This window comes from Malaclemys terrapin, chromosome 14, assembly GCF_027887155.1.
Source record: "Malaclemys terrapin pileata isolate rMalTer1 chromosome 14, rMalTer1.hap1, whole genome shotgun sequence".
Lineage (NCBI taxonomy): Eukaryota > Metazoa > Chordata > Testudines > Emydidae > Malaclemys > Malaclemys terrapin.
The window spans coordinates 2,519,557-2,545,242 of record NC_071518.1 but is presented as its reverse complement, the minus strand read 5'-3'; the positions used below and the strand labels follow the sequence as shown (position 1 = coordinate 2,545,242).

The window sequence follows — 25,686 nt, the reverse complement described above, 5'->3', positions numbered from 1 at the left end:
TCTCCGTTCTCCTGTTGCACTGTGTTCAGCCATAAAATCAAACACAGCCAATACTAATAGTGACCTGCCCTGAGCAGCAGCCTTTTCTGTTAACTTGGGAGAATGAGGAGGAGCAAAAAGGAAAAAAGCAATAAATATACAGAGTGGGGGGAGAAAAAATCCTACAGATGGGAAAACATGAGAAACCAGACAGAGTAAAGGAAAAAATTATGACCCAGTGCCAGTACATGTGCCTGTAAAGGGAGATAGTTATCAGTTTATCACTTAAGAAAAAAGTCGGGTAGCCCTGACTAGTGGTTTATTTAGGATGTTTTGTTTGGGATGCCTTTTGGTTCTTTTCTAGGACAGTGGAAATTTTCCTCCTAGAGTAATCTCCATTCCCCAACTACGTGCAGGCAGGTTCATTTGTAAGGTATGAGTATCAGCTTTTGTGTCTCAAAGCTGGACAACATATCCAAATGAGACATGCACTGTAACCAAGACAAAGTAAGTAAAAGATAAGGAAAACAGCTGAGGAAGGGAAGCACTGCTGCAGGAAATTTGTTGGTATAACACAAAGCTGGAGAATAGCTGGAAAACATTAGTAGTATCACCATTGTATGGCTGCTTCTCTGTTGTACAGCAGCACAACAAATAAAGAACAGTTTTATTTATTTGCAGCACAGTCAGTGAAACAAGGAACGGTCAGGATAAAGCCAGGACAAACATACATGCAAACCTATGACTTCATGGAGACTTGAGAAAAAGAAAATACTGCAAGCCATTCTACATTGCAACTATTTATTAAATGACCTAAACAAACCCAAAATGTTCATACAACTTAGGCACTCAATTCCACTTTTAGGCAACTTTATAAAAGTGACTAGATTTTCAAAGATGCTAAATATCCACTATTCCCACTGAAACCCAGGTGAGTTGTGAAGTGCTCATCAGCTATGAAAATCAGGTCAATTTTTACACAGTTGCCTAAATATGCAATTGTTTAAGCTTTTTGCACCCAAGTTTGAAACTGTTGACCTATATGTCTATGAAATGAATGCTACCGCTTCCTGCTAAGAATTTAGACTACTTCCCACAAAGAATAAACTATCTGGATTCTAAGACATGCTTCCCTCCTCCTCCTCCTCCCTCTCCCCCCTCTCCCCTCCCCCATCAGAACAAAAATCAGCTTAAAAGTTAAGGGTTGCAAACCAGTTTCCCATACTGAATTAGCCTATCAGCTTTTACTGTTAATGGCTCTAAAACAAAAACTGAGCAAGTTATTTTATCCTACATCTGGCTTATAGCTTCACAAATAGGAGTTTCCCACACTGATGCACATAAACCTTGCTTGCTGTACTGGATCACACTACTGGTCCATGAAGTCCAGTGTTTTGTCTACACTAGTCCACTATCTGATACTTCAGAGAAAAGTGAATAAACCCCCACTTAATATATCTAGCCAATTCTGCAGCGTACATGAGTGAAAATTCCTTCCTGGTCTCAGTCAGCATCAGTTTATGCAGTGAAACAGAAGGTTTGATCGTCCTTATTTTAGCATCATAACAAATATTATTAGTTAAAATGTTGAATCCCCTTTTAAAATCAGCTACAGTATTTGACTGATCTCTTGTGGCAGTGCAAGTCATCTTATTAACTATAACCGTATCCTAAGACATCAGTGAAGGTTTCTAAGCATGACCTGAGTAATCCTACATACTGCTTAATGTGTACTGCTTTTTTTTTCCCACCAGGCTACAAACGTGGTTGGACCAACTCAACAAACATTAGAAAATATGTCCAGCATATCAGGAAATGGAACCTTTTCAACTGCTGCTTCTCATTTACCTTCTGAGAGTGAAAAACAGCAGCAGATACAGCCTAAAGTGTATAATGCAGAGACTCTGACTACTATCCAAACACAGGACATTTCACAGCCTGGTAGCTTTCCAGCTGTGTCTGCTCCCAGCCAACTGCAGACTAGTGATGCGCTATTGCAGCAAGCGGCACAGTTCCAGACGAGAGAGTCCCAACCCAGAGAGGGGTTACAATCAGACAGCACTGTAGTTACTTTGTCACAGTTAACTGAGGCTTCGCAGCAACAACAGTCAACACGATCAGAACCAGCACAGACACTACAGCAACAGATTTCATCCAGTATTTTCTCACCAGCAAACAGTGTGAGTCAGTTACAGAACACTATACAGCAACTGCAAGCTGGAAATTTTCCAACCAGCACTGCCAGTGGAAGCAGTGGAAATGTTGATTTGGTCCAGCAAGTCTTAGAAGCTGAACAGCAGTTATCTTCTGTTTTGTTTTCTGGGTCAGATAGTAGTGAGGATGTTCAAGAGCAACTCAGTGCAGACATTTTTCAGCAAGTTAGTCAAATCCAAAACAGTGTAAATCCTGGGATATTTTCCTCATCAGAGACAGCAGTCCATTCCAGGCAAGAGAATCTTTTGTCTGGAAGAGCTGAAAATGTCCATCCGCAGCCTGAGAGCTCATTGTCCAATCAGCAGCAGCAGCAGCAGGCAATGGAGACTTCTGCAGCAATGGTGATTGGAATGCAGCAAAGTATGTGCCAGGCTGCAACACAGATGCAATCTGATCTATTCTCCTCAGCAGCTTCAGGAAATGGAAACCTCCAGCAGTCCCCTGTTTACCAGCAAGCTTCCCACTTGCTAAGTGGGCTATCAACAAGCGAAGACATGCAGATGCAATGTGAGTTATTCTCCTCATCTTCTGGTGTTTCTGGAAATGAAACAACTACTACTGCTCAGCAGCAAGTCTCGACAAATGGCTCTACCATGTTTCAGACATCGAGTTCTGCAGATGGAGAAGAAGCTTCAGGACAGAATAAACAGATGCAAAACAACGTGTTTCAGACCATGGTTCAGATGCAACACAGTGGGGAAAGTCAGCCTCAAGTTAACCTTTTTTCATCTACGGAAAACATGATGGCCGTTCAGGCAGGTGGAACTCAACAGCAGGGAGGTGGACTGTTCCAGCAAGGTGGGGAAATTATGTCTATTCAGTCAGGAAGTTTCATGCAGCAATCCCCACATTCACAAGCTCAACTTTTTCACTCTCAGAATCCCATTGGTGATGCTCAAAATATATCCCAGGAAACACAAGGGTCTATTTTTCGTAGTCCAAATTCCATTGTCCACAATCAGACCACTTCCTCTTCTTCAGACCAATTGCAGCCTCCAATGTTCCACTCCCAGAACACCATGGGTGTATTGCAGAGCTCTTCTGTACCTCAAGACCAGCAATCAGCCAACATGTTCCTTTCCCAGAATTCAATGAACAACCCTGTAACTCAAGAAGAACAGATGTCATTCTTTACAACACAGAATTCCATTTCTCCACTTCAGACAGCCACAAACACTGAGCAGCAAACTTCTTTCCAGCAGCAGGCACAGATACCCCACATTCAGAACCCTATGATTCCCCAAGATCAACCCCAAGCTCAGCCCACTCAGCAGGGTTTGTTTCAGACACAAGTCTCACTAGGCTCCCTCCAATCTAGTACAATGCCCCAGAACCAACAAGGGGCTATCTTCCAGCCTCAACATTCAATGGTTGCTATTCAGAGTAGCCCTCCATCCCAAGAACAGCAGCAACAGCAGCAGAACATGATGTTCAGTACTCAAAATACGAGTACAATTGCTTCTCAGAAGCAGACTATGATTTTCAACCCAAATCAAAATGCAATCACTAATCAGGAGCAGCAGAACCAATCTCTTTTTCATGCACAATCCAATATGGCGCCAATGAATCAAGATCAACAGCCCATGCAGTTCCAGGGTCAAACAACAGTGACTCCACTTCAGAATCCGGGGTCCAGCCAGACAGAGACACAGCAGCCCACCATGTTTCATAACTCACCCCAGATTCAGTTAGTTCAAGGATCACCAGGTTCTCAAGAGCAGCAAGTCACCCTCTTTATTTCTTCAGCTTCCATGTCTGCCTTGCAGAATAGCATGAGCCAGCAAGAGCTGCAGCAGTCTCCCATCTACTCTTCTCCGAACAATATGACAGGTATTCAAGGAGCTGCTTCTCCTGCACAGCAACAATCTTCTTTGTTTCACAATACAACAGGAAGTGCTATCAACCAACTGCAGAATTCTCCTGCTTCATCTCAACAGACTTCAGGAATATTCCTATTTGGGATTCAAAATAGTAAGTGTTAAAAAAATCCTCAATTCTAATATTACGGTTTAGAAAAACAGCTACTTTGGAGGCTACAAAATTAATTGTGTTTGTACAGCTCTGTAGAGGTGTAAAGTGATAATGGTTACAGTCCTTTCCTTGAAAGTGTTAGTCATTAAAGGCAGGAAATAAGTAAATTACACCCATGCCTTTTGAGAAACTTCACCGTCACCTTCAGTGGAACATGCAAAAAGTTTACGTGTGTATAAGCCAATACAGTTGCATTTCTGTTGGATATACACCATTTATCCCAAAATACTAATGATTATCTACGAAACCATGGGGGTGGAAAGGAAAATGTGAAATCAGTGCTCAGAGTTAGACTTCATAGAAGAGGATCTGTTCTAAATAGTTAATTCATGCTTAATACTTATATAGAGGTAATAAAAAGACGTGTTTCAAAAAGTCAGTGAAGTTGTTTTTAAAAATAAAGAGCTCATTAGTACCCCATATTTTCTCCCTGTGAAGGTACTTGTATACTCTAATCAAGTTATCTCTCAATCTTCTTTTTAATAAGCTAAACAAACCATCAAATTATTTTTGTGGTGCTTTTCTGTGCTCTCTCCAATTTTTCAATGTCCTTTAAAAAATGTAGACACCAGAATTGTCCCCAGTATTCAGATATTAATTTTGCCAATGCCATGTACAGAGGTAAAAATGACTCCTCTATTCCTACTTATTACTCCCCCAGCCAGCAAATTAATTAGGCCTTTTGGCCACAGCATCGCACTAGGAGTTCACGTTGAATAGCATTGAGTTAAGTACCTATCCCTATGGAACCCCCCTAGAAACAGCCCTATTCAGAGATGATTCCCCATTGATGACTACTTTCTGAGATCTGTCAGTTAGGTTTGAATGTTCCTTTAACTATTCTGAATTTTCACCTTGAAGTTTGAAGTATTTTCTTCTTCTCTCTCACTCCATTACAAAAATAATTAGTCTTCAGATTTTACCTCAATGGCATAGTCAAAGTTTTTCACTCCTCGTGTGCGCCAGTCCCTTTACTTCCACTTTTTGAACACTTACTATTAAAAGTAAAGAAATTAGAAGAATAAAAAGGATTTTTCCAAACACGTGGAAAACTAGTTATTCTGACTAGTGCCAAAATTCGTTCTGAGAGAGAAGTATGGCTGTATTAGGTATATACAAAAATAAGCTTGCCTCATTCAGGGCATAGGAGGGATAATGATAAGAATCTTAAAGTTAAGTGTAAAAGGAGACAGATGTTTGATTTTCCTATATAGAGTTAGCTTTTTAAATATTGGTTCTTACCTATGATACCCTCGCTGATGTGTTATGCTGTTTATCCTTTTGAGGTCTTGATTGCTGCGATTGACAGCAGCCCTACTAATTTCAGAGGGGTAGCCATGTTAGTCTGTATCAGCAAAAACAACAAGGAGTCCTTGTGGCACCTTAGAGACGAACCAATTTATTTGGGCATAAGCTTTCGTGGGCTAAAACCCACTTAATCAGATGCACAGAGTGAAAAATATACTAAGCATGTATAAATATACAGCACATGAAAAGATGGGAGTTGCCTTACCAAGTGGGGGGTCACTGCTAATGAGGCCAATTCAGTTAGGGTGGATGTGACCCATTCCCAACAGTTGACAAGGTGTGAGTATCAACAGAGGGAAAATTATTTTTTGTAGTGACCCAGCCACTCCCAGTCTTTATTCAGACCTAATCTGATGGTGTCAAGTTTGCAAATTAATTCCAGTTCTGCAGTTTCTCATTGAAGTCTATTTTTGAATTTTTTTTTGTCGAAGAATGGCCACTTTTAAGTCTGTTATTGAGTGTCCAAGGAGATTGAAGTGCTCTCCTACTGGTTTTTGAATGTTACAATTCTTGATGTCTGATTTGTGTCCATTTATTCTTTTGCCTAGAGACTGTCGGGTTTGGCCAATGTACATGGCAGAGGGGCATTGCTGGCACATGGTGGTATATATCACATTGGTAGATGTGCAGGTGAACGAGCCCCTGATGGTGTGGCTGATGTGGTTAGGTCCTATGATGGTGTCCCTTGAAGAGATATGCAGGCAGAGTTGGCAACGGGGTTTGTTGCAAGGATAGGTTCCTAGGTTAGTGTTTCTGTAGTGTTCACTCCATGCATCTGATGAAGTGGGTTATAGCCCACAAAAGCTTATGCCCAAATAAATTGGTTAGTCTCTAAGGTGCCACAAGGAGCCCTACTAATGTGGTCCTGAACACGTCTTATGCCCAGATTGCCAGCTGTGACAGTGTGAGGTGATATCTTTGCTGTTGTGGTATGGATATGTGTATCAGTCTGAGCTGAAATCACTACTCATTTCATGCTATACAACAAAATGCATTACAGCTATAGCAATATCATCCTGGTGGTGGAGAGGGAGCTTTCTGGCTAGGTACCAAGTAACGGTTTTAACTGTCACTTTTAGTGGTATAGACCAGTTGGCTTTCTGAGCAGTTTCCTAGGGTTTTTGAGTAAATGAGAAACAAATTATGTGTTGTACCCCTTTCTTTGCTTACTTGGTAGATGACAATTTTTTCTTCGTGATCAAATTTCTTTGTTAGATTGCTTTGAGCAGAGTTGAGTCTTCATGGCAAATTTAGAAAGATTATTAAACAGTCTGGAACTGTAAGCTAAATAGTACCAAAAGGATTGATGATGGGAGGCCCTGAGAGTGAAGTATACAGATACATGAATGAGTGACAAGAGTTCTGGACTCTTTGTTTAGACCTGTGACATTTTTAATAAGATTATTCATTAGTTGGAAGAAAATGACTAGAACGTGAGTACTGCATCGAAATAGAAAAATTCTGATAGATTAATTATAGGAATGTAACTCTTGTGCACTGAATTATATTTAATGCTCTAGAATAGATTGAATCTTAGGCCTTGTGTACACTGGCACTGGTGTGAAAAAACACCCCACTGAGCGCAGCAAGTTTCAGCGCTGTAAAGCACCAGTGCTGGGAGCCGCACCCCCATGGAGGTCAGTTTTTTAGAGCCAGCGCTACGCCACGACCACATGCAGCGCTTTAATGTTGCCAGTGTAGACTAGCCTTTATAGAACCCTATGTAGCTGCCAGTATAGTAGGATCCACTTAATCGCCTCCCTGAGAAATGGCATACCTTTTTAATTGGGATGATTGCCAGGGAATGTGTTCAATGTAGTGCATTTAATTAACTTGAAACAGTGGATAAATGGCACAACTGATGTATTTAAACAACACACATGCAGTTCTGCATGTAGCCTAGTCATGGTAAGTTATACTGGTGTTAGCTGGTATTTGCTAACAAAAATTTCCCACCATGCAGTCTTCGGTGTTTCTTCTGGCTTCCTCTGTTACTTAGTGATACCTTAACAAACAAGTAAATAAATAAATAAAATATATAAACACACACACACACACACACACACACACACAAGCAAATACCAACTAATATATATTAAGTATTTAATTGCTCTGCAGTATGCTTTTCTCTAAAGCAGTTTGTAAAATTAAAATGAATACCTCTCAGGGAAAAGTACTGTGTTTTGCTGAGAACCTGGATAGTGCTGATCCTGCAGTGCGTTTCCCCACTGATTCCTTTTAGTACATATACCGAGAGAAATGCACCTTACCCCATTTTAAAGCATTTTTATTTCTTCAAAGCACTGTACAGATATCTTCCTGATACCCTATAGTAATGTGACATAGTCTTAAATTGCCATATAGTCTACTTCCAAAACTAGGCGTTCAAGGTGTAGTTGTCATGACGCATAGATTTGGAACCTGGGTTTGCAGGAGCAGCCATGCTCCAACCCTCCATCTGGCGGCCTGCTGACAGCCTGACAACTGCTTGCCATGAAGACCAGTCCCAGTTTGAGGCTCTACTCCTGAGGTCCTATCAGTGGAGTCTCAGAGCAGCTGATTGTCCCACTGGCCCTACTTAAGCGAGCAGCAGAAACAGGAAGCTGTCCGAACAACTAGGCTCCTCCTGTTCTGGACTGTGCCTTGTGCTTCCTGCTGCCCCGATTTGAGTTTCTGGCATCCTGACCCAGCATGACTCCTGGCATCTGATATGTGGTTCTGATCTCCAGTTTGTCTCCTGGCTGTGACTCCTGGTATTATGACCCAGCCTGACTCTGGTTCCCAACTCGGGGTCCTGATCTCAACTTTGTCTCCTGCTTCTGACCTCCCGGTGTCCTGACTAAGCTGACTCTCGACTCCTGTCTCATGAGTGTGGACTCCGGCTCTGACCACCTGGCCTGGCTACCCACAACCTGGCCATGACAGCTTATTTGGACCACAGTAATGCTATGGGACTGAGCCCAGTGCGAGAAGTATGGCCCAGCAGCACCACTCCAGTCACTGGATGCATCAAGCACTGCAGGCCCAAGTCGTGCAGCTCATCAGGGAGAAGTAGTGGCTGCAGAAGCAAGTGAGGCAGCTCAGTTTCAAGAATGCCGTGCTGCGACCACCACTTGCAGTGCCCTGCCCTGAACAGGGGCCTGCAATAGCCTTGCCTGAATGGTTCGACGAGAGCCGCCAGTGGTTCAAGGGCTTCATGAACCAGTACCACCTTCTGTTTCTGATGTGTCCCAATAGCTATGCCTCTGACGAGTCCAAGGTGGCCTTGGTAATCAGCCTGCCTACAGGAGACGCATTAGACTGGCCTCCCCTGCTGAAAGGCCATAGCCGGTGCTGTTGAACTGCAATGCCTTTCTCCAATCAATATCAATCAACTTTGACCCTTGCTGAGCTCGAGCAGCCAAGGGCACACTTCTGCCACCTTACAGCGGATACAGACTGGAATGAAGCATCACAGCTCTTCCAGTTCTGGTGGTGCTTACAGAAAGAAATCAGAGACTAACTGGCTTGTGTAGAGATGCCTACGGGCCTAGATGCCCTTATGAATCTTGCCATCTGCATAGACTATCGGCTGCGAGACTGAAGGGAGGAGAAAAGAAGTTCCCTGTAGTCCCTCTACCCGCATACCATGACCTCATCTTCTGTATCACCTGGTGAACCTACACAAGCTGATACAGCTTGTCAGCAGCTCATTCCTGAAGAAAAAGAACAGTGCCATCCGCACCACTACTGAGGCAAACCTGGTCATGTGATCTCGGCCTTCCCAGTACAGACACGATGCAACTTGGGGAAACAAGCCAGTCCGAGCACAGATGGGGGCAATCGGCCTGGTCCTTGAGAGAAGAGAATTTCCCTGTACTCTAGTCCTCTCTGAGAGATATCCCGAGCTCCATCCAGGGGCTTCCCATTTGCAGGTGCCTATTGAGCTGTCAATCCAGATTCCTTTCCAACAGGCCCTCATCAATTCAAGACCAGCGGACAATTTTATGGATGCAACTACAACAACAGAAGTTCATGCCAGACATGACTGAAACTATTGATGGCTCCCAGATGTCTTCAGGTCCAGTTGTGGAGAAGACTGTCCCCCTGGAGGTCTTTATTCGGGGGCACAGAGAAATAATACAATTTGGTGTGATCCATTCCCTGCATTTTCCCCTGATCCCTGGCATCTCCTGGCTAACCCTTAATGATCCCCCTCATTTGCTGGCAAGAATAGAAGGTCATTTTCCCATCAGAATTCTGTCAAAGGCTTAGCCAGGGACCAGTAAGTGTTGCAGCCAGGCCCAAGTAGGTTTAATTGCTCATATTGAAATGCCTACTGAAAACTATGGAGTTCCCCCCAAGTACTGTGACTGTGCTGATGTCTTTGAGTAGAAGAATGCAGAAAGCCTCCCCCCACATCAGGACTGTGATTGTCTCCTAGAACTGCAGTCAGGTGAAGATTCCATTTGGCTGAATATATGCAATGTCAGAGCTTGAACTGGCTGCGTTGCAAGAAAACCTGGCCTGGGAGTTCATCCGCAAGTCAACTTCACCAGCCGGTGCCTCAGTCCTTTTCGTAAAGAAGGACAGCATCCAATGTTTCTGTCAATTACCGAGCACTAAATCCGATAACAATCCAGAACCGCTACCCATTACCTCTAATCCCTGAGTTGTTGAACCATGTGGGGGCCACCCATGTATTCATTTAACTGGATCTCTGGAGATCATAATACTTTATTCATATCTACTGTTCCCTCTGAATGCATGCTGTGTTGAAGTAGTTCTGTGGCTTGCATGGATTAAGTTTGGCAGTTCGTCTGCAGTTGGGGGGAGGGATAGCTCAGTGGTTTGAGAATTGGCCTGCTAAACCCAGGGTTGTGAGTTCAGCCCTTGATCTGGGGCAAAATCAGTACTTGGTCCTGCTAGTGAAGGCAGGGGGCTGGACTCGATGACCTTTCAAGATCCCTTCTAGTTCTGGGAGACAGGGTCATTGGAAGGAGTACCAGAAGCAAGGGGGAAGCTGATAGCTAATGGCAATTGCAGATTTATGGCTATCTAGTGTGTAGATGGTGACTGAACTGAAAGAGGATGCATACATAGCTAATACTGAAGGAGGCCAGGCACACTTCCCACTGGTTGCTGGGATATTAATAGAGTAATTTTAACAGAAGCCCAGATCTTCAGCAGTACTTGTACTAATCCCAGTTTGTCCTTGTACACTGGCAAACTTGGATGCCTAATTTATGTGAGTGCAAAAGCATGTGTACTTTTGTGCATCCTCTTCTGCAGATTTGGACCTGAATAAAGATGTTTACACTAGTATGTTAAACTCTTTTTATGAATGGATTTCCAAGTTTCAATATCCATGTTTGAAGACTTAGATCCTATTCCTGGCTCTGCTGCTAGCCTGATGGGTGACCTTGAGCAAGGCACGTCACTTCTTTGGGCCTCAGTTTCCCCACTGTCAAAGGACATAACAATACTGACCTTTGTAAAGCACTTTGAGATGTACTGGTGAAAAGTGCTAGATAAGAGCTAGGGATTATCATAATCATTTATTGTATTTATGTTCATTTTTTTCTTATCAGACTGTGGCCAGCTGTTAACCTCTGGACCATCTGCATTGCCAGATCAGCTGATGGCTATAAGTCAGCCAGGTCAGCCACAGAGTGAGGGGCAACCTGCAGTGACAACGCTTCTGTCCCAGCAGATATCTGAGAATTCTCCACTCCCTTCATCTATGACAACCAATCAGTGTATAGAGAAAATTGATGACTTGCTTGTGTCATTACAAAACCAGGGGAACAACATGGCTGGCTCATTTTAATTGGCCAAGTAAGTAGTGAATTTGGGTCGGTGGGTCTTCTTGCAATGATATTTAGTAAATTTTTATATATACCAAAGAGCCTCTTGTTTTAACAAATGATGACTTTGCAATGAAGTCACAGTGCATGCAGAAATCAGTTAATATATCTCTATGCCCCTGAAGCAAGTGTATAATTTCGAATAGTCCAGAGTAGGGAGTATTGCTGTTCATCAAGAGATCAGAATCTGTAGAAAATAATTGATCAAGTTTGGGGTTTGTTCTTGAATTGCTATTCGTTGTTCTGTCACCTAGCATTGCAGTCTAATAATTCTAATGGCAAAGGTAAGGTGAATGGGTCACTTTCAGCTTGACCTGGCATCTCTGAGAACTGTCACCAAATATGGCTTTAGTTAAAACTTTGGGTTTATTGTGGATGCATTAGACTCCACTTCAGTCTATAGCAGAGGTGGACAAACTACGGCCCGCGGGCCACATCTGGCCCATGGGACTGTCCTGCCCGGCCCTTGAGCTCCCAGCCAGGGAGGCGAGCCCCTGGCCCCTCCCCTGCTGTCCTCCCTCCCCCGCAGCCAGCACTCTGGGCGGCAGAACTGCGCGCCGCTGCTGCTGAGCAGAGCGGCAGCGTGTCTAGCTCTGGCCGGGTGGCGCGGCTGCCAGACATGCTGCTCTGAGCGGCATGGTAAGAGGGCCAGGGCCGGGTGGTTGGATAAGGGGTGAGGGGTCCTGGGGGGCAGTCAGGGGACAGGGAATGGGGGGGGGTGGATAAACGTGGGAGTCCCGGGGGGCTTGTCAGGGGGTGAGGGTGTGGATAGGGGTCAGGGGACGGGGAACAGGGGGATTGGATAGGTGTGGGGTCCCGGGGATCCTGTCAGAGGGTGTGGGTGTGGATGGAGTCGGGGCAGTCGGGACTGGGAGCAGGGGGGTTGGATAGGGGATGGGGTCCTGGGGGGCCCTTAGGGGCAGGGGGTCCCGGGAGGGGGCAGTTAGGGGACAAGGGGCGGGGGGGTTGGATGGATCGGAGGTTCTGAGGGGGGCAGTCAGGGGGTGGGAAGTGGGAGGGGGTGGATAGGGGGCGGGGGCCAGGCTGTTTGGGGAGGCACAGCCTTCCCTGCCCGGCCTCCATGCAGTTTTGCAACCGCAATGTGGCCCTCGGGCCAAAAAGTTTGCTCGCCCCTGGTCTATAGTCTTCAAGCCCTTCCCATAGTGCTGAAGTAGTTTGCGTGAGAGCAAGGTGTTGCAGAAAGTGGTGTTTATTGAAAAGGCACCACTTGCTGAATCATTGTTAGGGTACATCTACACTACAGGGGGGAGTCGATTTAAGATACGCAAATTCAGCTACATGAATAGCGTAGCTGAATTCGACGTATCGCAGCTGACTTACCCCGCTGTGAGGACGGCGGCAAAATCGACTTCTGCGGCTTCCTGTCGACGGCGCTTACTCCCACCTCCGCTGGTGGAGTAAGAGCGCTGATGTGGGGATCGATTGTCGCGTCCCAACGGGACGCGATAAATCGATCCCCGAGAGGTCGATTTCTACCCGCCGATTCAGGCAGGTAGTGTAGACCTAGCCTTAGAACTGAGCCAATACAACGGCATGGAGCTAGGAAGAGTCTGTTGCTGGAAGGTGCCTTTTTCCCACCATCAGAGGTAAAGCTCTGCTCCTGCATGAGCATTGAGTATATATGGGCTCTTCAATCCAGGTATAGCCACAACATCTGACTATATCCACCTTATGTAATGATGTTCTGTCTCCCAAAAACCCCTGAAGTTTCAATTGGGTGCTGTGCTCTACACTTTCTGAGCTAAACTGTTTTGTAATGATGTTGTAAACTTGAAAATAGTTATCATATTCTGCCCCAAAGATGGCAGCATTTTGGCACTGGGTGTAGATTTGTTTCTGTAGTTTGTAAAGTGCTTTCAAATGAAGGAGATACATGAAAGATGAGACTTCACTAGTTATGCCTAACTCTGTTTTGTTTTTAATTTCAGAAATTCTGTGAAGGAAAAGATGATTTCCAAGATCCCCTCAGACCTTGTGGCTCTGGATTAGGGTTTATGGAGCTGAACTGTTCTGTTAAAGAATGGCTTATACCCAAGCAAATGCGTAGACTTCACTCTCTTTTCTAAAGAGCACATATGCTGCCTACTGCAGTGTCTAGCAATTGAGGCTATAATGATAGCATTTGAGACTCCTGAAGCCAATAATGGCTGAAAAGCTGTGCTTTGTGTTACAGGGGGTGGAACTGGACAGTTACCACATTCCTAGGCCCCATTAGTCAATGGGCTGCTGTTTTCATTCAAAGCATGACTGCTCAGCTGTTATTGTTAGAAAATAACACGTTATCATGTTTACTTTTTCTTTTCTTCCCTTTCTCCTTCACAACCCCTCTGTTGAGTCGGAAAGCTTGTGAAGCAGTACCATCATGTGCCCTAACTCGTGCTGTGATTCATGGCATAGCTGTCAGTCAGTGAAGGAATTGCAGTTTTTACAGTAGAGCTGAAGGACCATTGCAAGGGTGTGTTAATCGCAGCAGCAGGTGGTGGTGGTGGTGATATATATAATATACAATCAGAAAATCTGCTACAACTCTAGGAGCAGCCAGAGAGATGTGGGTGCTTCCCATCTGAGGGTGTGATTAACAGCTTTCTGTCTGTACTGATGGTTTTAGATATAGACTGCATAGAGTAAGAATTAGGTGGCTCTATCAAAATGAAGGGAAAAGTCACAGTAAATTGTGTTCTAAAATCCTGCCTTCTAAAATACCTTAATCTGAAGAGAGCAATCTGCCTAGCTGAGGAAACAACTGCTTAATACCGCTCACTCTTTTGGCATAGATTAGAACTTGAACATTATCCTTTCTCATGCCAGGCTGCCCTCTTTCGTTCTTTCCATGCTCTTCCCTCCCGCCCCCTAATTTTATATCGTTTGTTTCCTAAGCAAATACAAATATGCTACTGGTTTTAGAAACTGAAGTAACTCTTAGGTGTCCAAGGCACCTCTCACTGTGGTAGCAAAATGCCAAGCCAGTGGCTGCATCTTCATACATCACCAGGGTTTGTGGGAGTGAGAAAATACTGGTTTCGTCTCCATCCCCCAGACTTCCTGAATCCTAGAGGAACCCTACTTTTTCCTGTTGTTGCTGATTTAAAGTCTTAAACTTTATCCCAGATGGGGGCAAACAACATAATTTTTCATCGTTCTTTAAAACATCACTTCAAGCTGAGCTGCTGCATCTTTGTAGCTTTCTCAGTTCATTGCAGGTTTGAAGCATCCTTTTTTCTAGCAGTCCCCATGAGCTGTAGCCTCTCTGGGGTTATACATTAATTAAAAACAATTTACCCATGTTTTACAGTAGCTAAGAATAACCCACTCCAGGCCATGTAGTTGTAGTGTGAGGAATGTGGATTCTTTCAGATGCTCCAACTAGTCTAAGAGAAATGTGGTGTCTCCTTACAACCTCAGGCAGATGTTTTCTTCAGTCTTTTCCCTCTCCTGCATGTAGAAAGCTGTTAATGCAGGTTAGAGCCAAACAACTGTCATGAGTGGCTTCTATGCTTTGGTGTAGCATAGTTGGTATGCTGTCACTTTTCATTTGGGTTATTTTAAATAATGGAGAGTAGCCTGTAAATGTTTTTTAAGTTACCCTAGTCTGTTTACTGTGTGTTTTTTCTAACTTGTGCACCTAGTTGAGCCATGTAGAGTTGTTCTTTGGTTTTAACGGTTTTTCCCGTGTGTCAATGTCATGATGTTCATTTTCTCTCTTTGTGTGTCTCTCTCTCATTGAGAGGCATAGAATTACGTTTTCAGTCGTAAGGCTTCTTGCCGATATGAAGGGAACTTTTCAGAAAGAGACCTGCTCTGGGTCATTTAATTTTGAATACAGTTTTCAATCGTTCAAGTTTTGGATGGTTTATATCTAATGTGTGTTTCATTTTTTTGGAAAGCTATATTTTGTATTTAGGAAATGGTATACTATTTTGCTGTTTGTACTGAGTGAGTACAATGGCATAAATATAAAAATTTATATATATACAAATATATATAATATTCTTTTTGCCACACATTTTTGTGGTAATTTGTGAGTTTGTCTGATGTTCTACCACAACGTGGCGTCTGATAATGGTGGGGGTGAGGGTGGGGTTTGTTATGTCTTTACTAAGTATTTAAGTACTTTTTGCAACATAAATAGTTCGTTCATCTTGGGCCATTCCATCTGGCAATGTGTTGTTCCAGTTGGCTCTGGACAACTTCAATGTGTGTTTGTGTCTGTCACACACCAGTGGGATGTAGTAAGGAAACCCATTTAGACAACTGTCTGATGGGGTTTCATTCAGAATGAGCCATTCAGCTTTTACTCTCACTGTCTATTTAATATTTTATTAGCTCCTTTGTGTTGTATCTTTTAATTTATAATTACACTAAAATGTTTGAAATTATAATCACGTTAAAGAACATTTTCTCTCCTTCATAATGTCCAGAGCTGCTTTTTAACTCTGAACCATACGCTTTTCTGCCGATAATTTTTCTCCTGCTATGGAAAAAAGTAAAATAAAATCCTTCGTTATGGTTCAGGACATGAAAGAGCAGCCTGTCCGCACTGAATGAGCGCTGTATGAGGATGCATAGAAGGGTTCTGCACAGCGTCGGATTGAATACACCATCCGTTTGTAATCAGTTTGTAAGAAACTGGTGACTTCTGCGAGAGCAGCTTGTTCGGACGAGAATGTTTGGTGATATCTCGATGGCTGCGTAGACTGACAGTGGGCAGAATGAGGTGATGGGGATGAGAAACTGACTTGTGTGCTGTTTGTTTTGTTTTGCTCTTTTGAAGGAGAGCATCCTCATGATGAAACTTGTTGGTCAGTGCCAAGAAACCAGGGACCAATTCTCCGTTTAATAAGATTGGTGTCCAAAATAGAACCTTTGACCAGGACTGCTACAATTCCCATTGTGGGGGGAATGTTTAAATGTGTGCATATTTTTAGGTTGTTTATTACAAGAGCTGTGCTACCATATTCAAATGACTAAATAATGACATCTGTATTTTCTTTTGTGTCAAATTTACGGTGTCTGTTTGAGGTCAATGTTAAATGTATAACATTTTGAACATGTGATTTGGTTACAAAAAGTATTTGTATTCTGAATGAAGGGTTTGCTCAGTGGTTGACAAGTGCTCTTGCTGCTGCTTTCAAACAGCTGTTACAGAGGATAAAGAGCGGTTCAATGAGCCAGCAAAGGCCTAGGAAACAGCTTACAGAAGTTGTTTTGTGGCAGAAGGACCTAAGTATAATGTGAACCACATCTTTGTTCCTTCAGAGCCCTGCTCAGGCACTGTTTTGATTTCAATAGTTGACAATGACTTTTGGAGCTTATCCTTTGTTTTTTCCATAATATGTCTGCATCAGTATGGGTATTAGAGGAAGAGCACACAAAGTGGATTGCCTATGGAGTTATTGAGAGGCAGGGGAATCAAGTCCAGACCAGTTTGGTTTGAAAAGTTAGAAATTACTTAAGGTAAATGAAAATATGTGCATCTTGAGTAGTCAAAAAATGACATTCACTATTACCCCTTGCTTATGATAAACATTACTTAAGAAGCCAGATTGCCAAAGATCAAATGTTGGGGGCATTATTGCAAAAAAAAAAAAAATTTTTGCTTTCATATCTGTCAGGCCAGCGTTCACTAATGGACGTAGATGGTTTTATAGCTATATACTGGATGGAAGCTGGAAAGCTGTAGAACTATATTTGTAGGGTGGATTTTCTGTGTAGTGTTTCTTTTTCACAGAACCATAGTGTTATATGGGACCTCAAAGATCATCTAGTCTAACCCTCTGCCAAGATGCAGGATTTGGTATGACTAAACCATCTCAGACAGATGGCTCCGGCCTCTTTTTGAACACCTCCAGTAACGGAGATTCCATGCTTCCCTAGGCAGTTCGTTCCATTGTCCTACTGGTCTTACAGTTAGGAAGATTCCTGAGCTTTTCTCCTGCATGAACTCTCTATTTAAACCACCTTTAATCCAAAACAAACAATCTCTCTGTCTCTCTCTCTCTCTGTCTGTCTCTCAAACTAGGTTATATTCTCCAGCCTTAAGTCACTTATCCATTAACTTCCCTGATTCTCCTAAACCCCATTTTTCTGATGTTGTCTCTACAGCATGTCTGATATGTACTGTACACCTGTTTCCTAATAACTCACTAATATCCAGGGAGCTGCACCCTGCTAGCTACCACGGTCAGTATGTCTTCTACCTGTGTCATGTTGTCTCCATGTAAACAACACCAGTGTATAAAAATAAACAGTTAAACTATTAATATTCCTTTAGTGATGAATAAAGTAGGTGGATAACACTTAAGCTGTAGAAAAAGTTAAGACAAATATTAGCCAATCATTTCCTATGGCAGGAGATGATCGTCCTCACTTTCTACTTCACAGCTCAGTCCACTTGGTGGCACTAATTGTCTTCTACTCTTTCAATGGTTATCCAAGCCAAATGCTCTACTATTATTTCCTTTGTCAACAAAAACAATTCAAGAAGTTGTTTCAGCCTTGCTGGGCCAAAATAGACAGTTAACCACCAGACCTTTTGTTTGGCTAATTTTACATTATTATCAGTGTGCTCAGAGCCTGTGAATGGACGCTTTTTATTTATACTCAATTGAAATAAAAAATAAATAGGTTAGTGACTGTCAGTCTTGACAGCATCCCTTTTTATGCTTACACCGAGGGCGTGTTCAGTTGCACTGATGCACATTTCTCTAATCTACATAAGCCGTGACTTTTATAGTGCTCCTGCTATGACTTTGATTAGGGCACACTGACCAAAAAGAAGTCTCATTCTGTTGCTCTGGTAAGATTTTTCATTCTCAGAGATTGTCCTTCCAAAGCCTTCAGAAAGGACAAACCACACAGGAGCTCAAATCCCTTCTCTGACATAGTCAAAACGACCATATGAGCAGCAGGAAAGATGCTTTGTTATAAAATTTCTTCATTGGAATAAAGAAATTAAACACCCCAAAAGGTCAAACTTTTATAAGTTATAAAAGCAAGAGAAACAAGATGGATGAGATCATCTTTTATTGGACCAACTTCTGTTGGGGAGAGAAACAAGCTTTTCAGCTACAAAGAGCTGCTCTTCAGACCTGGGAAAGGTACTCAGTGTCACTGTTAAAAACAAGGTCAAACAGATAGTTTAGTGTACGTAGTTATCACACATTCGAAGGGGCCCGGTAACACCCCTGTAGTCGTAGCACAAAAAGGGGGGTTAGTGGGTTACAGATTGTTGTTATAAGCCATAAATCCAGTTTCTCTATTAAGACCAGGATTTTTAGTGTCCATTAAAGTTACGTATTTAAGCTCCCAGGCTCATCTTTTGAAAATGTGCAGATTTCCTTTGAGGATGAGGACTGGTAGGCCTGGGAGCTTAAATTCATAACTTTGATGAGTGTTAATGGGCCACTTCACCTTGAGTGGTCCCTTATACTACTTATGCTAAACTATCTGCTCAACCTTGTATTTAGCTGTGAGGACCCTTCCCAGATCTGAGGGAGAGCTCTGTGTAGCTCAAAAGCTTGTCTCTCCAACTGAAGTTGGTCCAGTAAAAGATGTTACTCAGCCACCTTGTCTCTCTAATATCCTGGGACTAACATGGCTACAACAACACTGCACACAAGAAGAGAGAAATTTAATTACAGAATTTTATTTTCAATTGCATCTCACACATTGCTCTGTTACTTAACAATTATCAGGCTGTCTATTCAAACTATGTACCCATTTGCAGAGCTCTGTCTGTACAAGTATTTATCTGAACAGTGGAAGCATCAAGCATGGTGAGGAATTGCTTCGTGTTCTCTGAACTTAGAACTATAGGTTGAAAGTCAGAAAAGGGAAATTTAATCTGACCACTGGGAGAGAAAAGAATTCTCCCAGTGAGAGAGCTGTTTCTGTGGAATAGTCTTGCAAAGAGAGTGGTGGAAGACCCATTATTTGAGATGTTTTAAAAGCTAGCTGATAGTCAAGAGCATATTGTAAGGCTCTTGAGTGTAGAATTTTGATCAGTCTTTCGGGACAGATCTTGAAATTCTACATACAAAAATATTCAGACTTGCAGTTCTGGTAATGGTGTGTGCAAACAGCCAGTTGTGTGTGCAAATGTACACATTTGTGTACAAATAGTTGCCTACTAAAAGCCAGACTTCATGAACTCTTATTTGATATGTGATATACACTACTTAGAGACAATAAAAGATACGAGACAGCAGAGAAAATCTGGTAAAACTGTACATATAAAATTCTCCAATTTAGTCTGTGCTTTTGAGAGAGAATGTAGAAAAATCTTTTGTACCTTATATAAATTCGTGTATATATGTAAATATACTGTGCATAAAAATCCTTGCCTTGTACATATGTATATAGTTGATATGCCGGAGAGACAAGGCGGGTAAGATAATATCTTTTATTGGACAAACATCTGTTGTTGGACAATAAAAGAAGAAGCTGGTCCAATAAAAGATACTCCCTCACCCACCTTGTGTGTCTCGTATCCTGGGACCAACATGCCTACAACAATACTGCAAACCGTCACTATGCCATTGAGTTTATTATAAAAATGCATAAAAACTGTTCTAGTGACATTTTTATAACTTTCAAAGAACATAATTGTCCTTAGCGTGCACTTGTTTCTCTGATTCTCTTCAATAGTCAGTAATAGCTGTATAAATGTGTAAATATTGTATGAGTGTGGAGGGATTAGTAGTGTTATGGTAAGTATTATTCCAGAAACGTGCTTTTCAGCAATTCACTAAAATCTATGGGATTAAGGTGAAATGACTGTTTGAAACATCCCTGTGCTTTTCTGTTTTTCTATAGAGATTTATTAACATTTAGTGAATTTGATGTTTTGTGAAACGTGGGAACCAACAGCCCAGGAAATCGCAGTCCCCTGGATAGGTTCAGCAAGGACAGCAGCAGTACATGTTTCCCACACACTTCTCTTTGCCAATTTGCCTCACTCCTTTTCAGGAGGGACCACTTCTCAGGACTCAGTTTCCCACGCCTCTCAGCAGAGGTGACCAGAAAGTGCCAAGGACACACTGGTGGGGTTTGTGGTAGGGACTAGCTAGGGAGCTGGACTGATAACAGTAATCCACTTTCAACAGGGGTCACCAAACGTCTGTCAAATGGCAAAGATTTTTAGCCAACTACTGAGCTGGGCTGGGCTTAAACCAAGGACCTGGACCTAGCTGTATAGCTCCTTCCTATTCCACTTTTTCTGATTTTTTTGCACCTAAGGAAAGGTGATAAAAAAACAAGGGTTGCTGAATTTTGTTATAAGGTTTTAACCAATAAGGTTTATTTATTGAAGCAATCTGACTAGAAAGTTCTCCCTAGTGGTATCCGGCTGTGTGGGGAACACTGGACTTGCCAGTACTTACTTGTTGAAGATTTAGGAAGAGATTAAACTCTTAACAGGAATATCCGTTCTTGACAGAAATGAAGAGCAATATATTTTGCTCCCACAGCTTTTCCGGACACATTCTAATTTGACAATCAGTTAATCCCCAGACATTGATTCTGGCATATTTGATTCAAACCACCTCTGCTAGCTCCCTTGCAACGCCCAAGACCAATGCCCTGACTTCCCTCTTCTCCCTCAACGCTGAGCACTTACCTGGTCCTGACCTTCCTCTTGCTGTATCCAGAAACACTCCCTTCCGCGGTTGTGCTCCTCCAGGCTGGGAAATTGTCCCAGAAAATGCACCCCCCATTCAAACCACCGTAAGCATATCAAGGCTCTTCCTTCCAGCTGCTGAATTCTCATTCATCCTCCCTTTACAAGTGCTTGGTTCAGATGCCTAACAGCTGTGAAACCCAGCCACAACTCAGATGCTTGTTCTGGTCTCCAAGCCATTCGAGGGACAGATCCTCAGCTGGTGTAAATTGGCATAGCATCATTGAAGTCCCTGCAGCCACGCCAATTTAGAGTAGCTTAGGGTCGGTACAGGGTTCACTTCCTGCGTGTGCTCCATCTAGGCAGGAGGTAGTATTCTGAGCAGGTTAGTCCCATTCCTGGATGTTATGGGATTGGGATCACGCCCTGTGTCCTACTAAAAAGACCATTACCAACCCGAAACTTTTCTGTGCTGATTATGATTTGATATAAACAGCTTTTGAGGTTTGTCCCCATACAGCTCCCTGTTTTTAGTGGGTAAGCTCCAAACAGCTTCAGATTAGAGCCTTCTACCTCTTTGGTTAATCTCTGCATAAGCTCGACATGCTTGTGTCAATCATTCTTTCTGGAGTGGTTTATCTGCCTTTCTGCCATGTTTTTGTTGGAGTGCACAGATCACCACTGAGCTATCTTTCCTGTTGTCCTGCAATGTGAAAGTAGCACCAGATATTCCTTTGTGCATTTCTGTGTATATGGCTTTCGTAGTTGGGATCTTCAGAGCACTGATACCAGGTGTTTTCAGTTTATTCTATGAGGGGAGATTTCATTTGCATCTATGTTTTTAGCTATCCTGTGATAACTTGTTTAATATTAAAATAAAAATAAATATTTTGCTTCTATTGGGACATTTGTATACTCGCAACTATATTTCTCTAAACAGCTGCAGTCAAGAATAAAACATTGAAAGTTTTCATTTTGCAGCGTGAACTCCTGTCATGTTCTTTCAAAGGCAGCTTCTCTCGCGCCCCCGGAAAAAAGCAGCTACTGTAAGCACTTAATAAATTTGGCTGGCTGGTGATGGTAGCCTTATGGCTTGGAGCTAACACAGGGGAGACTGAGTCCAGGCTGATATCCTGCTCAGGCACACTTGTAGGAATTGTTATAGAAGCAGATACTCTTTGCAGCACGCGCAGCTTTCCCAAGGGTTTTAGTGGTTCCGTTTCATCCCCATAACTAGTTCTCCCAACTCCAGAGTGGCCTTACACAGGCAGAAATCCCCTTGCTACTCAGGCCATGGCATTTGCATTTCTAGGAACATGGAAAGGAAGGTGCAAGAAACCTCCATAGTGGACAACTATGGAATAATCTGTAAATTCTCAGGTAATTCTAAGATAGTTAGCTAGATGTCAGTTCTGGCAAAATACTGGACAAGGTGATACAGGATTCAATTGATTAGGAATTAAAGGGTAGAAATGTAATTTCTGACAGTTAACATGATTTTATGGAAAATACGTCTCGTCGAACAAATCTGATGTAACTCTTTGAGATTACATCTGTTATCAACCAAACTTGTTAAGTGGTTATACTTCTGTAAGGTGTTTGACTTAATACCACACAACAGTCTGATGAAAAAATTAGCACGATTAAATGGAGTGAGCCTGCCCCCTGCAGGCACAGTGCTCAGACGTTAAACTAACACCATATTTGATTTTGTCGAGGAAACAGCAAGAGTGAGAGTCAGAGGATGCATCTGCAGCACGTTGTGAAATTCACAACTAACCTGGGGTTTAACAGGATTGTCCTGGGTGCCCTGGGGGGGGGGGGGGGAGACCAAGGGACATGGCCCTTTCCCTGTTGGTTGGGCAGGACCGTTTCCCCACGCGTATGCTGAGTGCTCGGGCTGCTGCATGGAGCAGGCAGGTAGTTAGTAAGAAGCTTTAGCCCTCTGCAGTGAAGAGGGCTGGAGGGTTTTGTACTAACAAAACCTCCTTGAAACAACCAACCCCTGCATCATAAGTGCTCCAGTCTGCAACCATCGGACCGTTCACTCCTCACTGGGACCAGTTGGTGCTGCATCAAATGCTTGAGGTTCACCACAATTAAGCAGATTTATTCAGCATTAATATGAACCTAGTGAGGACTCAGGGAGAGACCTGAAGGGGCCATTGCTAGGTTCAGATCATCTTTGCTGTCAGGTGGCTCTCTCCTCCCCCCCATTTTGATCAACGGCTGGGTATTCCCTGAGATGTGCCTCTCCCCCCCCATCCTGTACAACTGCAAGTTTGATGGGTAAAGGGCCTCTTTCAAGTTCAGTCAACTCCCATCTCTGGCCCTATCCAACTCAGTCTCTGAGTGGAGAAGGAAAGGTTCCTTTGGGTCCACTGGAATTAGAATGTTGAATGCAAAAGAAAATATCCCACCAAAGTCACATGTGGCTACCGGGGCTGGGAAAAGCTAGCCAGGCCCCCCCTCTGAGCTGAAGTGCAGAAAGAGAGGACTTGCTTTGTGTCAGCCACACTGCGAGTTTGGTCTGACTTTTTCTCTAGCTGGTGGGCTGAGCCCTGGGGTCTGTTCTCCCTCCCTGCTACTCCACACCCACCAGCAGCTTGTCTCCGATCATTGCTCATTTGCAGAGTGAACTGGTTCTCGGGTGTACAGTCAAAGCTCTACCAATGCAGGGGGAGGAGTGTTTCACGCAGCTATTCCTGTTAGAGCCTAAAAACCCACCAGTGTTTTCCTGGGGATGTTACGCTGAGGACCCCAATAGCCCTCACCTGCGGGTTTCTCCTAAGTTGAATGGCTGCCTCCAGTGACTCACTACAGGGGTGGCTGTGTTACTGCTCCCTTCTCTTCGAGCTGTGCTGCAGCTCTGACCAACCAACAGCTGGCATGTGCCATCTCGTGGCTCAGCACTAAACCTCTCCTAGCTGCCCAGCTGTGCTTCTCTTCAGAGCCAGAGGTGGCAGCAGCAGTGGCTGCTCCCTTATTTCAACAGCTCCTAAAAGGACGTGCCCAGCACATAGGTGCCTGTTGGAATGCAGCCCAGGCCGTTCGGCCTGTTCCGCACATGGAGCGTGCCTTGCTGACAGCACACCCAGGACCTGCACGCCGTGTGTGTCACCTCCCTGTGCAACACATCCAAATCCAGTGAGGGAACCCTCCAGGGACAAGGCAAATAGACTCTAGATTGCAGTCGAGGCCTTAGGACTACATGCCAAGTGATTGCAGGCTCGTCTCAGAAGGCAGGCTCTTGTGGTGTGGCTATGGCACGCTGGCTCCTGGATGGGAGCTTTTGAGAGTCCAGGAGTCAGGGAGGCCCATCCTGCACAGCGCGCGCTCTACGGCACGTCGGAACAGTCCAGTCTGTGTCGGAGTGACCCGAGGATCATTTCAAACCTTGCATTGGATCCCTTTGGCTAAGAATCAAAACCCCCAGGCCCCGGAAATACGCTCCTCTAATGTAAAGGGAGTGACCCTTCTCCCACTAGCAAATGGGGGCAAGGGAGACACTCCGCTTCTTTTCTCAGTCCAAAGAGTGGGCTTGGAGTGGCTCACCCCCTACCTCATCACATCATGATTAAAGGGGGTATCCCCGCATCAGTCATCCATGAAACTTAATTGTGCCCAGAGCTTTGCAAGCAGAATACCTGCATATTACCATAGCCCAGGGCTCTGATAATCAGGTTTGCACTGGTACATGTGCACTTACAGGACTGCACCCTCTTGCTGGCCTGGCCACTGCCCAAAGGGCTCTATGAAATAGCTTTTGGCACTGGCCTCATACCCTACCAAAGTTGAGGTCTTCCCCGGGAAGAGACGGGCAGCAGTGCTAGCCCTCTTCCTGAGGTTTAGCCTAGTGGTTAAACAAAGGCCAAAAGTTTACCTCCCAGCAGCCAGATCACCTTCAGAGCTGTGTGACAGCTTCAAAATGTAATGAAAACAAGGGGAGCTAGAGAGGGGGCAAAAATTGTGTTATTCAAAAGTGACCTAATGGAGATTCTTGCTCCCATTGTCCTCCTGGTATTGACTGACATAGCCCCTTGAGCCACCGTGTAGGCTCTGTCAGTGATGCTTTTCCTGCAGCAGGGGCGACAATTAGCAGCCAATGGAGAAAGAACAGGAGAGATGGCTGTGGTTTTGCTCTTTGGAATAGAGGACCCAAGACAAATCAGAGCGGTCTCTCAACCCCATGAAAACCTTCCTCACAAGTAGAAGGATCATAAATGTAGACAGCAGAGCAGGGACTTCCCTCCAAAACAAACAAGGGGTGTTTCTAAAAGGGTGGGGGAGAGCGAGCCACTGAGGGAGGGGGAAATGTTGTGAGTGGGGGATGGGGCCTTGGGGAAAGGGCCTCAGGGAAGGAGCGGGGCTAGGGTGTTCTGTTTTGTGCAATTAGAAAGTTGGCGACCTTGGACACTAGAGGGGAAGGCTCTGAGTTACTAGAGAATTCTTCCCCAGGTGCCTGGCTGGTGGGTCTCACGCCCAGGCTCAGGTCTAACTGATCGCCAGGTGGGAAGGAATTCCCCCCCCCCCAGGTCAGATTGGCAGAGGCCTGGGGGGATGGGAGAGAATGCAATAACTCCGTGCAGGGGTTGTGCAGGCCTGACGGTCACCCACTGAACACAAGGGCATAAGTCTATAAAATAAGCAGTTACAATAGGAAACGTCTTT

The 25,686-nt window shown here is 43.9% G+C and overlaps 1 protein-coding gene across 5 annotated transcripts in view; it reads left to right on the top strand.

The window, feature by feature from the left end:
• Positions 1-21,995, top strand: part of NFAT5 (nuclear factor of activated T cells 5) — a 154,597-nt gene extending 132,602 nt beyond the window's left edge. For all 5 annotated transcript variants that reach the window (XM_054048565.1, XM_054048566.1, XM_054048568.1 and 2 more), the window contains 3 exons: positions 1,734-4,164; positions 11,103-11,349; positions 13,328-21,995. In XM_054048565.1, coding sequence (XP_053904540.1) covers positions 1,734-4,164; positions 11,103-11,341 — 2,670 coding nt within the window. In that variant the 3' untranslated portion in view covers positions 11,342-11,349; positions 13,328-21,995. The remainder of the gene's footprint in view (positions 1-1,733; positions 4,165-11,102; positions 11,350-13,327) is intronic.
• Positions 21,996-25,686: the final 3,691 nt, after the last annotated feature.